At 39.0% G+C, this 21258-nt stretch overlaps 1 protein-coding gene across 1 annotated transcript in view; it reads left to right on the top strand.

Annotated features, from left to right (window-relative positions):
- TMEM245 (transmembrane protein 245) overlaps positions 1 to 21258 on the top strand; it is an 80313-nt gene that overhangs the window by 41653 nt on the left and 17402 nt on the right. Inside the window, exons 8-11 of the mRNA XM_063300318.1 lie at positions 7133 to 7215; positions 12911 to 13001; positions 13947 to 14045; positions 15703 to 15834. Coding sequence (XP_063156388.1) covers positions 7133 to 7215; positions 12911 to 13001; positions 13947 to 14045; positions 15703 to 15834 — 405 coding nt within the window. The remainder of the gene's footprint in view (positions 1 to 7132; positions 7216 to 12910; positions 13002 to 13946; positions 14046 to 15702; positions 15835 to 21258) is intronic.

Genomic DNA, 21258 nt, shown 5'->3' with positions numbered 1-21258 from the left:
TTGCAGCATCTCCCCAGCACTCCTTAGCTGGGATTCATGCCTCTTCCTGCCTAACAACCTGTGCTTTATCTATCACTTCGCGATGGTAATCCTGGTCCCAATTGCCATAGTAATTCAAGGACTACTTGTAATTATGGATATGTTGAAATGTAATGTAGACTGCTCAAAATATTAATAGATACAGCGCTATTCATTTGAGAGTATTCAGTGTATGAGTTACCCCTTCCTTACATGCATATGATATCATAGCACACATACAAAGGTGATAGGGTTTAGGTCATGACTCTTTTTGTCATTTACCCCCTTCCCAGCCACCTTTGGTGAAACCATGACATTCAAAAAGGTTCAGAGCAAAGGAGAATGACTTTTGTATAAACACTGCCACAGAAATACTTTTTGCTTCTTCTGATTGAGGAAGCCAACTCCATATGCCCTGCCATGTTGTGACTCTCTTATTCAAACAGACACTTCATCTACTTTTGTTTGTTTCATCTCTATATCCTGGGGGATTAGATGTGGGTTAATATGAGGTCAACTAGCTTCTTGTTCAATATGCAACTTTTGAGCCATGCAGCTAATATTTAAAACTGCACTACCCATGGTTCCATGTGAACTAATAAATATTGACCATGTCTTTGATCATGAAGTCTGCAATTAAGCTTTGGTTTTCTTGATGAGTAATCACCTGCTATGTAAGAAATACCCATAACCTCAGTATAAAGTGGCATCAACCTAAACCTGAGTCCTGAGGTATGGGAAGTGCTGGAAACAACAGGAGATGTCCCCTTACCTGATTCCTATCAGAGTATAGTGAGGTGATGGTAAACAAAATGCACATTATGCTGGCTTGACTAGATATCCAAGGTCCTGCCACTTATTGCAGTTCCAACACTTACTTCCTGTGTACCCAGTACAAGGAAGACAGCAGTAATGTGTGAAACTATCATTGTCCACCATGCTGCATTTTGGTTGGTCATCTTGCTTTTTGCCTGCTGTTGCTTCACCTTGCCACTAGTCAATAGTATAGTTAACTTATAGCTGCCAGCAAGCACAAAGATGCCTGGGTAATGCTTATGCAGATCTTAAGTAATCCAGATGTCGAAAGATGTTTGGAGTCCTTGCTTCTACTGGCCTGTGTCTTTCTATGGGTGCAGGCAGCACAGTGCATTGAACTTAAATCCAAGCTAACATGATCCTATACAAGACTGCTCTCAAGACCACAAGTCCTGCTGAAATTACTGCTGCTGCTGTTGGGCTCCAATACTATCACCTTGGACTGAATTAATGGAGGCAGCTCCTCCTCCTAACCCATACCTCATACATTCTGGGATGCTATTAAGAGTAAGGAACAGCCATCACCACATCTTTTCTACATCTATACTAGGGAAGTTCTCCTTTCCTCAACATTGGTTTCTCTCTGGTGCTATCTATTATTGCCACTATAGGAACAGGATGCATATCAAGCCTATGTATATGTCATGGTCCCTGTTCCGATGTTCCTGGAAAACATCGTAACATGTTCCCATGCCACGTTGGTGCTGACACAGGTTGCTGTATGGGAGGGGGCTGCTCCTGTCCCCTTGTACCAGGCTGTGATGCGAGGAGTGAAGAATGCATGTTTGGGTTATCTTGACTGGTCAAGGACATTTCCCGAAGACCAGCGGAAACCATTAGGGGTAACTGCAGGGAATGGAATTGTACTGACTCTGGGGGGAGGGACTGGACACTGCCTGGGTTTTTACTGGGAGAAATCCTGTGCTTTTACTATTCTCAGCTTTGCTTGTGATCCTGCATACTATTCATTATTAAATCAGATATCCATGAAAGCCTTGTGTGAGTCTGATAGTGATTTTGAATAGTTAATCATTACATAAAGCTGAGAATCCTAAAACTCTTAGCTCCTACCAAGAACCACTTCTTGTGAGGGATTATAGTTAATGATGACTGATTTGTCAAAGAACATTGAAGGACCCAAGGAGCCCACCAGCTCAGCTCCTGAACCTAGAAACAGGAGTGAAAGGCAAGACACTTCCTGGAGCCATCCGGTGCCCCGAATCCTCCACACAAGTCATCAGATACAGAATTGGACTTGGGAGAGTCGGAAGCCAGTGGGGTGTCAAGAAGAGGACCGGCACCTGGGGAGTCAACTAATTATCCTGGATGAGATGGATGACCCGCAGCTGGGGAAGTCTGGGACATCCTGGAAATATCGAGTCCTGCTGACACCGGAGAAGGAATCCACCACCATGTCAACAGATGGGATGCCAGGAGGGCAGGTGAGAAGGGATTCCCCAACACCCCAAAGGCTGTGGGTGCTGGAAGCAAAAATGGAATCCCTAGAGAGTTTCTTAAAGAACCTGTCCATGTTGATGGAGAGCCTGTGGAGATGGGAGGATACCTATCAGCAGCCTTCTCTCATACCTTTAGCGAGGGCTGCAGCTGATCAGGGATGGAAACCTACCAGGAATGGGTCCCCACCTCGCAGAGACTGACCCTCCATCACTTAGAGTGACAGCCCACAAGCCACTGCAGGACCGGGTCCAGCCAGGGGAAGAATTAGTTTTCAGTGAAATTCAATGGAGACCCAACGAAGCTGTCATTCTTGCTTTCCCACTGAGGAATCTAAAATTAATGCGATCGCCACCAAGCTCAAGGGCAGAGCGGTGGACTGGTACATCCGATTACATGACGCTGACTCCCCTGCACTAGATAACTTTGATGATTTCATGTGGGCACTGAAGTTGCACTTGGAGAACCCGCTGGCCAAGGAACGTGCCAAGAAGGCTTTGAAGGCACTTTCCCAGGGCCAGATGTTGGTGGCTGATTATGCATTAGAATTTAAGGCTCTAGCTGGCAAAATCACTGATTGGTCAGCATCAACTCTGATCAAATATTTTAAAGAGGGCCTTCACAGAGACATTTTGAGGTGGGCATTGGGTAGAGACCACCCCACCTCACTGTACAATTGGATTTGCTTGGCCGGGAAGGCTGAAAATGCCAGGTATACTTTTCTACAAACCCATAAACCTAAGAGAGCCTACTCGAGTGCTAAAGGTATCAGGAGTGAGACTGCAGCTGTTAGGCAGGGCCCCAAACCCTGGGATGAGGAGAGAGAACGTCACTATGCCAAGGGACAGTGTCTTCGATGTCAGAAGGAAGGACACCGCATTCGAATGCCCGAGGGCCAAAGCTGATTTCAAGCAAGGGAAAAAGCTGGCTAAGTCACCACCAAGCACACACAAAGCAACAGCAGCAAAGGGAGAGATAGAGGCTAAGGATTTGGTGTATTTCTCCAGAGAATCGGAGAGTGAAATGAAAGAGCCGGCAGGAAACGCCAGCCACCTGCGGTGAAGGGCGCCAGCGAGCAGGCAGAAGATGATGGGCACAAGGATTCCATGGTGAGTGATGATTGCCCCACTTTGATGTTAAAAGTGAAACTAACATCCCAAACAAAAAATAAAGTTTGGGCTCTGGTTGACTCTGGGTGTTTGAGATGTTTGATTCATCCCGATTTAGTCAAGGCTCTGGACCTTCAGAGTTTTCTCTAAAGCACCCTTTAATATTTACCCAGCTGGATGGCTCAGAAGCCGGGGGGGGTCCAGCCACTCATTTCACCGGGACTGTAACAATGCAAGTGGGCAGCCACTTAGAGACTTTAAAGTTTGTGGTAGCCCCCGCTGGAAGCCCCTCAGTGATATTGGGGATGCCTTGACTGAAACATCGAAATCTGTACATCGATTGGGAGCGCAGGACTGACTTTTAAAGATGGATTTGACGGCCCCACTGAAGTAGTGTCCATACTCACCAAGGTCTGTAAGGTGGGGGTTGGCCAGGTGCTTCCCTTACTTTCAGGCCTTGAGGGGTTGCCACCCCAATATTGTGAATTTGCAAGATGTATTCGGGGAGGTGGAAGCAGATCAGTTGTCCCCTCATCGGAAAACCAATTATGCCATTGAATTAGACCCAAATGCAAAACTACCCAAGCCAAAAATTTATCCCATGACCCAAAAGGAGTTGGACGCTCTAAGGGACTTTATCGACAAGAACTTGGCACGCGGCTTCATTGAGCCCGCCAATTCCCCAGTGGGAGCATCAGTATTGTTTCGCGAGAAAAAAGATGGCACACTGAGACTTCGCATGGACTACCAGGGTTTAAATGCCATTTCCATCATATACAAATACCCCCTCCCCTTGATGAAGTACATGCTGGCTCACCTGTTCAAGGGGAAGATATTTTCAAAGTTAGATCTGCAAGAGGCGTACTTTCAAATTCGCATAAAGGCAGGGGATGAGTGGAAAACTGCTTTCAATTGCCCCTTGGGGTCATTCCAATCAATATAAGGTTCTCCCCTTTGGACTCTCAGGGGTGCCTGGAGTGTTCATGCAATTAATCAATGAGGTGCTACATGACCATCTGTTCAAAGGGGTGTTTATTTGGATGATGTCCTCATTTACACTGAAATGGAGGAAGGGTATGAACGCCTATTGAGGCAAGTGCTCAGCAAGCTTCGGGAGCCGAAGCTCTATGCAAAACTGTCTAAATGTGAATTCCATAAAACCCAGCTTGATTATCTTGGCTATAGAGTCTCGGTACAGGGAATTGAGATGGATCCAGCCAAGATACAGGCAATTTTGGCTTGGGAACGACCTCGTACCAGGAGACAATTACAAAGTTTCTTAGGGTTTGCCAATTTCTATCGACAATTCATCCCAGGGTTCACGGAGATTGCACTACCTCTGACTGATTTATTAAAAACAAAAGGCCAAGGCGAAACCTGGAAAATTAAAAATCCGGACTGGACTGACAGCTGCCAAGCAGCATTTGATAGACTCAAATCATTATTTACTGCTGAGCCCGTATTACAGCACCCAGACCTTGATCGCCCCTTTGTAGTGCAAGTGGATGCTTCCAACACTTCTATTGGGGCTATCCTGTTACAAAGGGACCCACAAAACAGATTGTGGCCCTGAGCTTATTTGTCTAAGAAATTTTCCGATGCAGAACGGCACTGGCATGTTTGGGAAAAGGAAGCGTTCACTGTCACGGCAGCTCTAGAGACGTGGCGCCACTTGTTAGAGGGTGCAAAATTTCTTTTGAAGTGTGGACAGACCATAGAAATTTGGAGGCTCTCCACATGCCCCGGAGACTCAGCCCTAAGCAAATCCACTGGGCTCAATTTTTCAGCAGCTTCAATTTCCAGTTAAAGTACTTCCCGGGGAAGAAAAACTTTCTGGCTGATGCTCTTTCTCGTTTGCCCCAAAATGACAGCCAGCAATCTGACATTGACACAGTTTTAACAAAACCCCAGCTAGGCTTGGCTGCTGTAACCTGAAGCCAGTCTCGCTAACAACAGGCAATGCCTCTGAGGCAGAAAGTGAAAGTACCTAGTCAATTACACGCTGAGTTCACTCATGCTTTGAAGTCTGATACTTGGTTGCAAGCCCATAGAGATAAAGTATCTTTTGCTGACGGCCCATGCTGGGTGGAAAATACTGTATGTGCCTGAGGTTTTACGTTTGAAAATTTTACAACGATCTCATGATGACAAAACTGGGCATTTTGGATTCGTAAAAACCTTGCATCTTGTTCCGTGGCAGTTCTGGTGGCCCACACTTTGCAGTGATGTAAAAGAGTATGTGGCCACTTGTCCTGTTTGTGCCATGTCTAAATGCAAGGAAGGCAAGCCACAGGACTGTTAGAAAAGGTGGCTGACCCCTCCAGACCCTGGGAGCAGATTTTTATGGACTTTATTGTAGATTTGCCTCCCAGCCAAAAGAAAACAGTCATTTGGGTGGGTAAGGACTTTTTCTCAAAGCAAGTCCATTTCATTCCCTGTGCTTCTTTGCCAATGGCCCCACGATTGGCTAAACTCTTTCTACATCACATCTACCATTTACATGGTAGCCCCTCCCTCATAATTTCCAACTGTTGGGTCCAGTTTACTTCTCAATTTTGGAAATCATTTTTAAAATTGCTGGGCACCAAACAGGCTTTGTCAACTGCGTCGCCTCCGCAGACAGATGGATCTACTGAGATTTTGAACGCCACCTTGGAACAATTCCTCCGAGCTTACATTAACTACCATCAGGATGATTAGGTGGACTTACTCCCCTTTGCAGAGGTGGCATACAATAATGCTGTTCATCTGAGTTCTGGCAAAACCCCTTTCCAGGTTGTGAATGGGCAAGACTTTGTTCCTATCCCTGAATTGCCTCCTTCCCAACTTGGCTTGGCTGCTGACTGGGCAACCCGAATTTTGATGGGCCTGTTATCCAGCAAGCATTGGCAGACGCCCAGGCTGCCTATAAAAAGCAGGCTGACCTGCACCACTCTCCAGCTGAAGACTTTTAAAATTGGAGATAAGGTTTATTTATCCACTAAATACATCAGATCCTCCCAACCATCTAGAAAGATGGCACCCAAATTTATTGGCCCTTTTTTTTGTGTGGACGTAATTAATCCAGTGACTGTAAAGATTCAAATTCCCCATAACTTAAAACGCCTCCATCCTGTTTTTCATTGCAGCTTGCTGAAAACTTTCTGTACCTCGCAGCACTGGCACCCATCTCCACCCCCACCACCTCCTATCATGATTGATGGTCACCAACATTTTGAGTTGAAGAACATTGTGGATTCTAGAAAACTTCAAGGCTCCCTCCAATATCTCATCTGCTAGAAGCATTTCCCTCATCCTGAATGGGTGCCTGCCCGTCACTGTGTTGTCAAGCCATGAGCATGAGTGACTGAAGAAAAGGGTGCAACTGGTTCACCAGATGAAGTTGTGCAAAGGCCTTCCTGGCCACAGCTGCCACCCACTCTTCAAGCAGGAGCTGCAAGTCCCCAAACACCCACAGCTACTCAGTCTTGGTAGGATTGAGTGGGAGATGGTTCCTCTCCATCCAAACCCGCACAGCCTCAGAAAATGGTTGACAAGGGTTACACAAAACTACCAATCTTATCACAAAATAAATGTGAGGTATATAAAACCCAGTGAGGTATCTAGAAATCTAGCAGGTTCAACAACAGTAATAGCACCTCTTATTGTTTACACAATATAAATCTAACCTTTGTTTATATATTCACTACTGTGATAAATTTGTTTTTATTTTTCTTCTCTCTGTGTTGCATTAGGTTCATCAGGAAGGTGTGCATATGATTGAGGTAACAAGCAGGTTGATTAATGAAACATTAGCCAGTCACCCAGAATGGGCCAAGTAAGTAATGTCATACCCGATAGGATATAAATGTGCTCTTGATCCTGATCTTGATTATCCATGATTGTGCCTGGCTGTGGAAAATGTGAGAAAGAGGGTGGAATTTATTTTTGGCCTTTCGTTGAATTTTGAAGGCTTTTCAAACTAATAAGATATTTAATGAGAAGAATTTTGCTGGATTGAGACATATATGTACAAACTCTCCTTCACTATTGCCAAATCATTATGGAAGCTTTTGATACTGCCTCCCTATCAGCAAATAGCCCGAATCTGCAGGGACAGAGTCAGGAAGGCTAAGGCTCAGAATGAGCTAATACTTGCAATAAATGCCAAAAACAAAAAAGAAAGATTGAGGGGAGACATGATAGCAGTCTTCCAATACTTGAAGGGCTGCCACAGGGAAGAGGGTGTCAATTTATTCTCCATAGCACCTGAGGGTAGGACGAAGCAATGGGTGGAAGCTCATCAGAGGGAGATCCAACCTGGAAATGAGGAATTTCCTGACAGTGAGAACTATTAAGCAGAGGAACAGCTTGCCTCCCGGAGTTGTGGGTGCTCCATCATTGGAGGTTTTCAAGAAAAGATTGAAGGTTTTCAAGAAAAGACCTCTAAGGTCACTTCCAACCCTATGATTCTATGATCAAATTACTATCTTACCACTTCGTTATGTCAAGAAATTCATGTGTCCTAAGATTTTGTAATTATGCAGAGGGGAATTTCCTTAAAAAATAAATTATTTAACTTCTTCCTTGGGTCATGAAACTGAAGAGATATCCTAGGTCAGGTAATAATTCTATCTGATAAAGAATTCTGTTCTCATAGTAGTCAGTGATAAAGCCAATAGTAGATTCTCAAGCAGAATTTTATAGCATTTTCCTATTCATATTCCTAGCAACTCAAATCAAGAGGCATACTTCACTGGAAGAAACCACATTCTAGCATTTTATCCACTTTTTCTGTGCCATGTATAGTCTGGTGCTAAGCATGTACACAGTACCTGTTTGCTCTTCCTTAAATCAAATGTTACTTTAAGAGAATGCCAACAGATCTTACATGAGCACCCAGACATGCATCAAATCAGCTTTTCATTTAAATTTGGTTTGCTGCATAACTTTATATTTCATTTTCTGAACTGAAAAGTCCCAACTTTTCTCACAACCACGTGTTCCAGCCCTTTTATCATTTTGGCGGTCCTTTCGTGTACCTTGACAGTTCTGCAGTATCCATTTTGAGATGCATAGAGGACAGCTATACATAATATAATTTGCAGAATGCCAATTACTGTAGGAGCTCATTATCTTTTATACTGTTTTCTTTTTTTTAAGTGAATTTGATTTAATGTTTGTGAATTTTTAATTGTTATATTGTAAACCATTTTGGACTTCTCCAGAAGGAAGGGCTATATAGAAGTGAACCAATAGAAAATAGCCAACATCTAAGTGTAGTTGCACCATTTGTTCATATCAAGGCATTACAACATTTGCAGTTATTGTATATTTCTACTACTTTTCTGATTGTTCCCAAACATGGTATTTGACTTTTATACAACAGCCTCATATTAAGTCAATATTTTCATGGAACTGTCATTACAACTACTCAGGAGGCATGCAAACAAGCAATTAACAAAGTCAATATCTGAAATAAATGAGACACAGCAGAGAGAGATCTATCAAAATCCATGTTATATGGTTATCCAGTCTCTAAGTAGCCCACACTTAATTAGTTTGTTAGTCAGAATATCATGAGATATTGTTTAAAATGCTTTACTGAAATCAAGGTATTTATAACATTTCTACAGTCAACTACAAAGATAACCAATCCAAAAATGAGACAAAATTAGCCTGGAAAGACAAATCTATGCTGACTTTACATTATTCTCTTAAGTGCTTACAGATGAATATATTTATCATCTCCTCTAAAATCTTCCATGACAGAGAAGTAAAATTCTTGTTGTTTGTTGTTTATTCGTTCAGTTGCTTCCAACTCTTCATGACTTCGTGGACCAACCCACGCCAGTGCTTTCTGTAAAATTCTTAGATACTATAAATATGTACTGGAGCAATTGATGATGGAACCAACAAGGGAGGGACAACACTAGGCCTACTCTTAAAATATCAAGACTTGATGAGAGAAATACAGGTAGTTGAACCGATTGAGAATAGTGACCATAATGCAATAAAATTCAACATTCAAAGAAGCAATAACCTATATATTAGATCCCACACAATCACAAAATTGAAAAGTCTGGTGAAAAGGAAACACAAAAGGATGGTCAAAAGGCCATGCTCCCTCCAGAAAGCTTGGGTGTTGTTTAACACCACAATAATAGAGAATCAGACACAATGCATTCCTGAAACTATGAAAATGGCCCCATAGTTCAAGAAGAGGCCTGCATGCTTGACTAGCATTGTAAAGGAAGCTACTAAGACCAAAAAAGTATCCTTTAGAAAGTGGAAGATTTGTCCCAATGAAGAAAACAAAAAAGAAGTGTGAACTCTGGCAAAGCAATTTCAGAGGCAGTGAAGCAGAAAGAAATTTTGAGTATATTGTCAAAACTGAAGACAGATAATAAAAGATTCTTCAAATACATGAGAAGCAGGAAAGCTAACCAGCCATTGGTCACTTGGATGAAGAAGGAGTCAAAGATGTGCTAAGAGGAGGAAAGGAAATTTCAGAGAAGCTAAATCAATTCTTTACCTACTTCATAGAAGAAAAATTGAGAGAGATTCCTGAGCCTGAACTCCTGTTCCCAGGAATGGAATCAGATGAACTGAGCCATATAGTGGTGACAAGAGAAGTGCTAGGCCTTATTGAAAATTGAACGTCAATAAATCACCAGGCCTTGACAGCATCCACCCAAGAGTTATCAAGGAAATTAAAGCTGATATTAAATGCAACCTGTCTCTGTACTCAGCTTTTGACTGGAAGGTTGTTCTGCCAAGTGATCAGGGGCCAAGACAATTGGTTCTTTTAGATCCAGAGACAATGATCACACCATTAAAGTCTCCTTAAGCGTTATTGTTTAACTGTAGCAGGCAAATTAAACAGAAACACAAGAAAGCATTCCAAGCCAGATGATAAGAAATCTCACATCAGCTGTCGGGAGCTCCAGTAAACATCAGCAGAGAGTCCCCAAGCCAGTTTATGCACATAGCACCCAGTACCGGGTTCTGTGGCCAGACTCCAAACTCAAGAGGCAATCCTAAGGTTTTTATCAAAGTCTGCCACTAAAACCTTGTGACCCTATTTCCATGGTACTGAGACTGCAGGATTCAACCTTGACTAGATAAGTTCCCAGGGTTTGGGGCACCTGTTTATAACATAATCCAAGAGCCTGGGAAGCTATAAAGATAAGCTAGGGCTAGCGTAAACAATCTTGGGGTTTCCTCTTCTCCCCCATTTTTTAAGCAAGAATGAAAAACAAGCAGGTTAAGCATAGCCCAGAATGAATTCTAAACTTCTATAATTTTCTTAACATGAAGGAGAAGAAATAAAAAAATGTCACTTAAACTCCTCGAAATACAATGGTGTTCTGTATTGCCACTACAAAGGTGGCTGACATAATTCCAATTTTTAAGAATGGCTCATGACAAAATCCAGGAAATTAGAAATCTGTCAGCTTAACATCTGTTCCAGGGTAGATAGTGGAAACTGCTGTTAAAGATAGAATTACCAAGCATTTGGAGGCCTTGCTCAGGGATACCCAATGTGTCTTCACTAAGGGTAGGTCCTGTCTAGTTCATCTACTAAAGTTTTTTTTTAGGGTTTTGTTAAACAGATGGGTAAAGGTGATCATCTGCTTACATTTTCAAGAAGCCTCATCAAGACTTCTCAGTTTAACAACCATGAAATAAAAAGGCAGGTCCTCTTGTGAATAAGCAACTGGCTAAATAGAAAACAAAGAGCAGGAGTAAATGGACATTTCTCATGATGGATGGATGGGAACGCAGGGAAGGAAACCATTACAAAAATATTTCAGCCAGAGAGGGGGTGGAGCATAAATATTATGTATTTTATTCATTTTATCTATTTTATTGTAAGCTGCCCAGAGTCGCATATGCAAGGTGGTGGGTGGCTATATAAGTCAAATAAATAAATAAGCGAGAGACTTAGAGTAACCATGCCTTAATTATACTAGATATTAAGAATTGATTTCAAGATTCTGTACTTCACCATACCAGCAAGAAAGATCCTTACAGGTATTCAAGTGGTTCTTGTTTCCTAAGTTTGCCCGCCTTTGCAGGGCTTGACACCCATCCTTGGAGTCCAGGGGGTCCATGATCCACAACTTAATAAGGAAGTGATATGACTAGAGGCTAATGTTAATGTCCTCCACATTCAGATGATGTCTTAAGAGCTCTAAAGTGGAAGGCCAGAACTAGTATGTGCTTCTCACATGAGACATGTGTTTTTTCTTTTTTTCATTTTCTACACTTTATATTTTTTCTTTTTCTTTTTATATTTCTTGTAGTTTGTATTTATTTTTTTTCTAATTGTAATGTTTAATAAAATTATTATTAAAAAAGAAAAATGAACTTGTGATTTATGGGTTTGAAGATTAGAAAGGGTAGCTTATGGAAAGAAGAAAATTATGATGTAACCTTAGAGAGAGAGGTAGAATATAAAAGCATTTATAACCACTGTCAAAAAGATCAGAAGCCGTTTCTTTATAATCTTTTTCTTTTTTCCTCTTTTTTTTTCCTTTTTCTATTTTCTTTCTTATTCACTATTCTTCCTTATTTTCTTTGTTTTTTAAATATTTGTATTGTTTTTATCTTGTTAAAATTTTCTTCAATAAAATTTATATTTTTTTAAAAAGGGAGTCTATTCCTGTGGAAGTTTGATATTTTCCTTTGATGTGTATTATTCTGCCATTGTTAGAAAAATATTTGTGCATGCATATATTCACAACAACATGGCCAAGGGTTCTTTGGAATGGCGTTTCAATAGCTATTGTTCAATATGCTGAATTTTCAGAAAAACTTATAAATCTGAGTGTATGTTATTTGGCATGAGAAACTACTGTTCAAACATCTTCAACATGTTGGAGGTATCAGCAAATCTGCATGCCTCATTAGCATGTGGATGAGTTTGTTTTGGGATGCAAATTCTCCATGTGCTTCTTGAGGAAGATGTTTGTTGCCCCTCCCACACTCCTCACTTCCTCTTCCTTCACCATCTGGGAAGAAGCTCTCTCCATCTTGGAGCCATGCATGGGCCTAGAGTCAGAGGTTTTTCCCCTTTCTGCATGCAGCCTTCAGCAGCAATGAGGGCTGAGAGTAAATTAAGTTTAGGGAACAGAAAGAAGAACCAGAATAATCAACTTTTCTTCTGAGATGGATGTAAATGGACCACATAAATCAGTAAGACTTCTTTTTACTTCCTTTTGAATCTACTTTGTCTAAGTGTGTAATTCTTTATCCTTGCGTGGGCCAAGTGTGTAAGACCAATAACCTATATTTTTCTAATGTGCTCATTAAAGCTATTTTAGATAATATTCTTTTTCTGTGCACATCTTTCACTGTGTTAAGCTCTGCTCCATTCAATGGTCCTAGCTGTCTACTAATGGCTTCACAACATTCCTACAAAAAATACCAAGCTGTCTCTCTGTCTTTATTTATTATGAGACAATATACATGCAATCAGACTATGTGCAGTCAGAATGCATTTTTAAAAAATTTTATTTCTTAATTAGCTGGCTTCCTGAAGCACAGGTAATTCAGAAGGCTTTGAATTCAGCTGCTACTAATGTTTATCAGTATGGTCGAGAATGGATAACGCATAAGGTAATGATGAAATTCCTCTTTGGAGATTAATGTTCTGCTACTTCCTACTTTCTTTTCAAAAAGATTCATGATCACAAAAATAACCTTTTATTCATATTTCATTAACAACATTGACATAGTTTGCAAATAGTTGTCTGCAACTATATATTAATGAAAAAATACATTTTTATGCTGCTGTTCATCAAATTTCATAGCGGTCTGCAAAATAAAACTATAGAAAGTATTTAATAAAATAGATATATCAAATTAACGAATAAAACTAGAGACTTGTAGTTGTTATTAAACTATAATTTTTAGATGTTAGATAAGCTCAGTTTTTAATTCTCTGCTCCTTCCTAATATCATTATGAGATTAGGTTTTAACAATATGTGTTTGTTTACCTGATGTTTGTGAAGTCGAACAAAATAGGAAGACCTGCACAAGCATATTTGGAGAATGTACATTGGCCCTTATTAAGCAGAATTAACTGAGCAAAAAAATGTTGGTTCTGAAATAACTTAATACAGTTCTGGTTTTGATACTCTGAATTCTTTGCTTTACTTGTTCTTTTTATATCCATTCTGATTACCATCATGATTTAATTATACAAACCAAAGCCATATTATTTTAATTATATAAATCAAAGCCATAACATTATGATTTAAATAATAGCCAAATGCTATGTAAATCTTTTCAGATTGAATGAAAAAGTGCACTCAATAAATAAAGACTCCTTGGAAAAGAAAATATACTCCTAGTTATTGTAAATCTAATTATTTTTTCAACATTTACAATATTTCTAGCAAGTGAATGAATAACGGGGATGAGCAGGGGTTGATTCTACTTAAAATAGTTTCTTTGATTAATGAATATTTAGTAAATATAGACAAAAGTACATAATACATAATCTGTATACGTTCCTTTTCAAAAGCTTTGACACAAATCTTTTTTTGTGTGTTCTTTAGCTTGATAAAATATTAGGAGAAAAAGTAAATACCACTGTTGTGATTGAAAAACGAGTTCTGGAGCTTTGGGACAGACTATATCATTCTTGGTTTGTGAAAGTAAGTATCTTTTTTATATTGCCAGTATATTGATCCAAGAGAAATGGCTGTGAAATATTTTGTTAATAGTTAAAAAGATAAATTCTACCTGGTATGATTACGTGTGTAAATAATCTCTTTCAAGATGACATCATTCTGTTAGGGAATTTGGTGCTTGCAGTGAAGGGACTGAGGGAGGGGATGCATGGTCTAAAGTGACATCTGAACAGTCCATGACAATGTATAATTAGTGACAATGTATAACTAGTGATGTTGGTGACTAGAAGTATCTTTTGTGAACTCTTTCCTGGGTAGGGACAGCCTAGCTACAATAGTTCACATGCTGTAAGTGTGAATACATGTGAGCACTTATATTGTATTTTAATGTATTCTTTGTGAATCTTTGTCCTTGGTCTGGAACCTACAACTGTTGTAGAATGTATACCCAAGTTGCTGAGTAGGATGCTGCACATCATTGCTGAAACTACTGCACTGGCCACTAAATCAGCTACTGAGCCAGTTTCAAAGTTTTACCCTTTATGTATAAGACCCTAAAGAACTTAGGACTGGAATTCCTGACAGATTGTCCTTATCACTACAGATCAGATCAATTGCTAAAATCATCTAAAGTGGTCCTCCTCATATGACAAAAACCAAAGTATTATCTGTCAGTTACTTGCAGGCAGGCCTTCTTGGTACTTACTTCAGTCTGAAATGCTGTCCCTTTATGCTGACACCACTGCAATCCTGTTTCTGACCCACTTTCACCTTAGGTGCCATGGCCCGATATTGTAGGGAGGAACAGATGGCTCTAACCATCAGAAAATTGGAGTAAAGCTATTTTTCAATAGTGCTAAAATCCACAAATTGACAGACAATCTATAGAGCACCTATAGTATGCCTTTTCTATGACACAAAAGACTATAACAGCTATTTTAAGATTCTTTTAGACACAGAGAATTAATTCATCCCAGCTACTGTCAAACTTTTTGTTATAAAGCAGTTGCACACTTACTATATGGTGCGCAATTGGACCACTGTCTTTGCATAGAAACGTTTGAAAAAGTATAAACTAGCTTCCTAAGAGCTCTTTCCTTGACTTCCATATATGCTCCTGACGAAAAGGCCTAGGCAGAGGACTGAGTATATTGAATTCCAGGATGAGCTAACTCAAACCACATGGATCTAGTGCCCTTTCAGAGAAATATAGAGGCAAAATACCTATATTACCTTACCTATCAAGTACCAGTAGGCCTTCTCCAGAGCACTTTTCAGTAATCTTGGAAAGCAAATATCTATATCTATGTGCATTAGGGGAATTGAGACCTTAAAGCAGGGATCCCCAAACTCTTTAGCTCATCGACCCCTTCATGAAGTTTCAGATTGTTCATCAACCCCCCAAACATTTATTATATGAAAATTATTTAACAAATACTACTTCAATAGTATTACAAATAATAACATCGACCCCTTGGGTAGTCCAATCAACTGTTGGGGCTCAATAATGACCACTTTGGGGAACCCTGCCATAAAGCATGTTTTTTCTGATGTAATTTTACTGAGATCTGTAGTCTAGGCTACTCCAGCTTTTATTAAAAGTAAATATGTTCCTTATACCCTTTGTCCTCTGAAATTCAATCCATGTAATGTTTTGTAATATTCTACTCTTGTTTTATAGAATGCAACTCATTCTGGACAACAAAAAAGTCACAAAAAGCATTTAAACCATGAGCATAATTGGGCAAGTGACATGCTTGATTGGCAAGATGTTGTTTCTTTTGTTCATGAGAATATTGAAACATTTCTTTCGGTATGTGGTTTTTATAATAAATATTACAGGAAGTACTATTTTATAACTTTATTTTAACAAAAATAAAAGCAGATGGGCATAGAATTGTGTTCAAAGGCTTGACCTCTTTAAAATCACCATCTGGAGTTCACTTGGCTCTTCATCAGCATTCTAATCAATGTGCTGGCTTACAGCTCTTATAATTCTTAGAATAATCTTTCCTGTCTGTAAAATGGCTTTATTTTTCCTCAGATGCTGTTTTCCTGAAGTCTTCTGTGAATTCCTAGCCTCCATTACCTTAAGTTTCTTCCATCATTATCTCTATCCTTCTTTTTAATTATCTCTGTATGACTTCCTTCTACACACAAACCATTCTCTCTCACACATACTTACTTACATTCCTTTGAGCCAGATGCAGCAAAAAAGAAGAAAAATATTATGTAAATGGGGTAAAGGGAAGGGTAACTGTAGTGGGAAGGGAAGGGGAAAAAAGAGGGAGGGAAAATAAACTGGATGGGGAAGAAATGAATAGGCAAAGAAGTAAGGAAGAGAAATGAAAAACTCTGTGTGCCCCTTGATAGAGTTTTTAAAGGTTAATAAAAGAACTCCAAGCAGCTAACAGCAATCTTGCAGAGTAGAAGTGTGAGCCAAAAAAAGGAACATGTACATTAAGCTTAATTACATTCAGAAATAAATTCAGTCTTCACAGTATAGTTAGATGAAGAAAATAGCTTACTTTTATTTAGTAGATCTGGATACAAGTAGATTCATAGTAGAAAGCACTTAATCATCACTGGTTGATGAAAAGGGGGAGCTGCATTCTGCAGCTCTTCCTGCTTGCATGTTTGCCCACAAGGTAATGGAGATTGTTAATCCCCAAGCCCGAGGAGGAGGAGGAAGAAGAAATCAGGTGACTCATGTGACTTCCCACAAGCACAATAGAGATGCATTTGCTAGACCGACCCCCTTGCTCTATGCTTATGAGACAATGCTGAGTTGATCCCTGATAATTCCAACACCCCTTGCATGTAAGTCATGAATCATAAGTAGTATATCTTAACACTTTTTACAAACTTGAAGAACTAGACTATTTGCTCTACATGTATAGACTGAGCATGTACAGTGAGACAGGAGAAGGGAGAAACTTGGTTCCACACCGGTTTTTCTAGAGCCCTGCCTCTTTAAATGATGTATTCTGCTTCTAATCTGCCAATACAAGCTGATCCCACTCTTGAGCCACGTGACAAAGATAAACTGTTTGGGAAAAAATATTGTCTTCCTTTAAGATAAATACAGTAATTGTTAAACTAGCAATTTAAATGAGTAATGATTAGGTTTATATGTTTAGAACGTATTGCAATATATACATGCATGCATCCATGCATGCATGCATATACTATTGGAAGACTTGAAAGACCAGGTTAGGGACCGATCATCATGAAGGAAATCTATGTGTAATCTATCTATCTATCTATCTATCTATCTATCTATCTATCTATCTATCTATCTATCTATCTATCTATCTATCTATCTCTTTTAATCCACTAACATTTATTAGCTATTTAATATATCGATGTATTACTTGCTATATATCTATATTTACCAACTTGAATAGCAATAAAATAAATCTGATTTAGGCTGAATGTGCTGAAATTCATAAAGATTGTCAAAATTTACTTAGAACTCTCTTTTACAGATCATCAGAAGTACTGCATATATTGAACTTGATATACAGTATATCTATATCTAACTTGAAATGGCCCCTGTGTTGTTGGATGCTTCCTTTATAGGCTTTATTTGTCTTTCTGCATGAGCCTTGCTTTTTATTCTTTTTTTTAAAAGATCCAAGCTAAAGCTACTTCACAGTATAATCAGTTTTAGGAGTTTTATAATCAGTTTTGAATCCAATTTCAAGTGCATTTATGAGATTTTAATTTTGCAATACCACCACCTCAACTCCTTATTTCTTTCAATAAAATAAAAAGTGTGATGATTCACTGGAAACTATTCCTTGAGATAATCTACTTATTTGTATGGAGGAAGCATTAAATTATATATAAATTCTATTTTTAAAATTATTTTTCAGTAATTTTATTTTAACTGCCAATCAAAGAGAATATTTGTAGCTTAGGGATAAACTGTGGAGTCCTTGGTGCTCTCTGAGCCTTGTTGTTTTCTTGCAGACATTTCATTGCCAGACTAGGCAATATCTTCAGTGCAAAAAGGGAGTGGGCCTTGTTCTCTGTTTATATACCATAGTTTGTCCAGCTTGTGTTGGTGGAGGTGATGTTCTCTCCTTAGGAGTTCCTTGATTGGGCTGTTCTTTGATTGACTGAGTTAATAGTTCCTTGATTAAGGTATAATGTACTGTTCAATTGTTCATCTGGTGTAATCCTAGTGTTAATCTTTGGATATCTGGGTGTTGATTGCTGGCGAGGAGGTGTTCTGGTCTTTTGGCTTTTCTACTGTCTCTTTTGAATGGTATGTAAATTTTGTTTACCTCTATGTGTCTGTTGATGGCTGCTTTGTCTGAGTGCCAAGCTTCCAGGAATTCTCTAGCCTTTTTAGATTTGGCTTGGTTTAGTTTCCCAGTTGAAAGTATGGTTGAGTCTGTTCATGTGTTGTGAGATTAAGGAGTTTTCATTGTGTCTTCTGACTGCTAGTTGGTGTTCGTGGATGTGCTCTGCTAGTCTTCTGCCTGTCTGTCCTACATAGTGGCTCCTACAGTCCTTACACTGTATGTTGTAGATAACTTCTGTTTTTCCTTCTTGGGCTACTGGGTCTTTTGGGTTACATAAGATGTTTTGAAGAGTTTTAATTGGTTTAAACTTTACAACGATGCCGTGTGGTTGTAACAGTCTGTTTGTAGTTTCTGAGATGTTTCTGATGTATGGCAATGTTATCCTTTTCATAGCTCCTGTTGGTTGTGTTGTAGTGGGTTAAGTGGTCAGGTACTTTTTGATGAAGTAGACCAAGAAGAAAAAACAGGAGTTATCTACACATATACAGTGTAAGGACTGTAGCAGCCACTATGTAGAGTTTCCAAAGAGAAACAAATCCAGGCACAGTATTTTCTCTAATCAATGCTGTCAATTTAGCCATTTGTGCCAGTTCCAATAATTTAACCATCCATTCTTCCCTTGTGGGAATTTGTGCATCTTTCCATCTTTGTGCATATAAAAATCGTACTGCTGTTATCATATACAAAACAAAACAAAAGTTCCATATTGTCAAGTTTTTCAAGTTGTTGGTTCATCATACCCAAAAGAAGCAGTTCTGGTTTCATCGGTATATCCACTTTAAGAATCTTTTGAATTGTAATACATATTTGGTCCCAAAATTTTTTAGCCTTCCCACAAGTCCACCAGAGATAATAAAAAGTTTCTTCACCTTGGGAGCATTTCCAACAAACATTTGATACCCCTTTGAACATTTTTGACAACTTGTCAGGTGTTAAATACCAACAATACATCATTTTATAAAAGTTCTCTTTCAAGTTATAATTCAAAGTAAATTTCAAACCTTTGTTCCACATATTTTCCCACTGTTCAAGCCTAATATTGCACCCAAAATTCTTAGCCCATTTAATCATACAATCTTTGACATATTCTTCCAAATTCATTTGCAATAACATTTTATACATCTTGGTAATGACATGTTCATCATTAGTACAGAGTTCCATTTCAAATTGTGTTTTTTCATTAACAAAATTATGGGTCTTTTTAACCAAATTAAATCATTCTGACAATTTTTTTTTAATCGTATGGCGTAGCAGTTCAGTGTTCATGCTGCTTTTTCTTGCTGGGAAATCCTTGTGAGGTCCAGCAGCCAGATGTGTAGACTATTTAGCCATGACAAGTCACATTGCCCGGGGTGCACCACGAGGAGGCTAGTCTACATTGCACTGAGTTGGGCTGAGAGAAGGTGACTGGCCCAAGGTAATCCAGCTGGCTTTCATGCCTAAGGTGCGACTAGAACTCACAGAGTCCTGGTTTCTAGCCCAGAACCTTAACCACTAGACCAAACTGGCTCTCATTCTGACAATTGTAAACCAGCGACACATATGACCTTCCAATTCTAGCCGTTCCCTTGTTTTAAGTTTAGTTTCACCTTCCTCAAAATTCAAAGAGTCTTTATATCTCAACCAATTCAGTTTCTCCACCATTTCTCTTCTAAAGAAGGCTTCTTGAGGTGACAGCCACAAAGGTAGGTTAGGAGACAATCTTTATTTATCTATCTATCTATCTATCAAATTCGTCACCGCCCATCTCCTCCGACTGTAGGGACTCTGGGCGGTTTACAATATAGAATAAATATACAATAAAAATTTGAATAAATATACAATAAAATTCGAATAAAATCCCATTAAAACTAAAACAATTTCTTAACTACCCCTTAACTATAAATAATTTATATTTATTCCAAATCCTCAATATGGCATGCCTAACGAAATGATTTTTAAAATCTTACTAACTTTAATTCTATCATACCACAAGTAAGCATGCCACCTGAATCTCAGATCATGTCCTTCCAGCTCCAGTAACTTCTTATTCTTCACAGTCACCTAGTCCATCCAAAGCAAACAACAGGCATCAAAATACAATTTCAAACCCAGTAGACCTAAACTCCCTCATTCTTTAGCATCTTGTAACAGTTCATACTTAATTCTTGGTTTCTTCCCTTGCCAAATAAACTTAGAAGTGTCCTTCTGCCATTGTTTGAATGGTACATCTGTTGTCAAAATTGGTATAGTCTGAAAAAGAAACAACATCCTAGGCAAAACATTAATCTTGATCACAGACCAAGTTGTAATTTTTCCCATCTTAATAAGTCTTTTTTAACATCATTCCCAATTTTGACATAATTGTTCTGAAACAACATACAATTCGTATTTGATTATATCACCACCAAATACCTGACCTTTTTTTCCAGTTTTAAAACCACTCTTACCCACCAACAATTCTTCGTTGTCATGTCTTGACCAACATCTTTGTTTTTTGTTTATTTACTTTAAGGCCACTAATGACCCAAAGTCCTTCAGTTTCTTCATCAGATGTTCAACAACATTCAAAGGACCCTTTAATATCAAAACTAAATCATCAGCAAAAGCCCTCAATTTAAAGATTTCTTTCTTTATCTTTAGGCCCTTTATCTTTTCATCTTGTCTAATATCTCTATTTAGCACTTCCAACACTAAGATAAAGAGCAAAGGTGCCAAAGGACATCTTTGTCTTGTTCCTTTCTATATGTGACATGGTTCAGTTAAGTCACCATTATGTGCCTTTTGAGGTATGTAAATTGACTTAATTCTTTGAATAACAATATCTCCAAAGTCCATGTTTTCCAAAACTTTAAACATAATGGACCAATTCAGATTGTCAAAGGCTTTCTCTGCATATAAAAAGATGAGAGCTGCTTGCTGCTCATTGTGATGTTATAAATATT

This window comes from Candoia aspera, chromosome 4 (assembly GCF_035149785.1).
Source record: "Candoia aspera isolate rCanAsp1 chromosome 4, rCanAsp1.hap2, whole genome shotgun sequence".
NCBI lineage: Eukaryota > Metazoa > Chordata > Lepidosauria > Squamata > Boidae > Candoia > Candoia aspera.
This window is presented reverse-complemented; position numbering and strand designations above follow the sequence as displayed.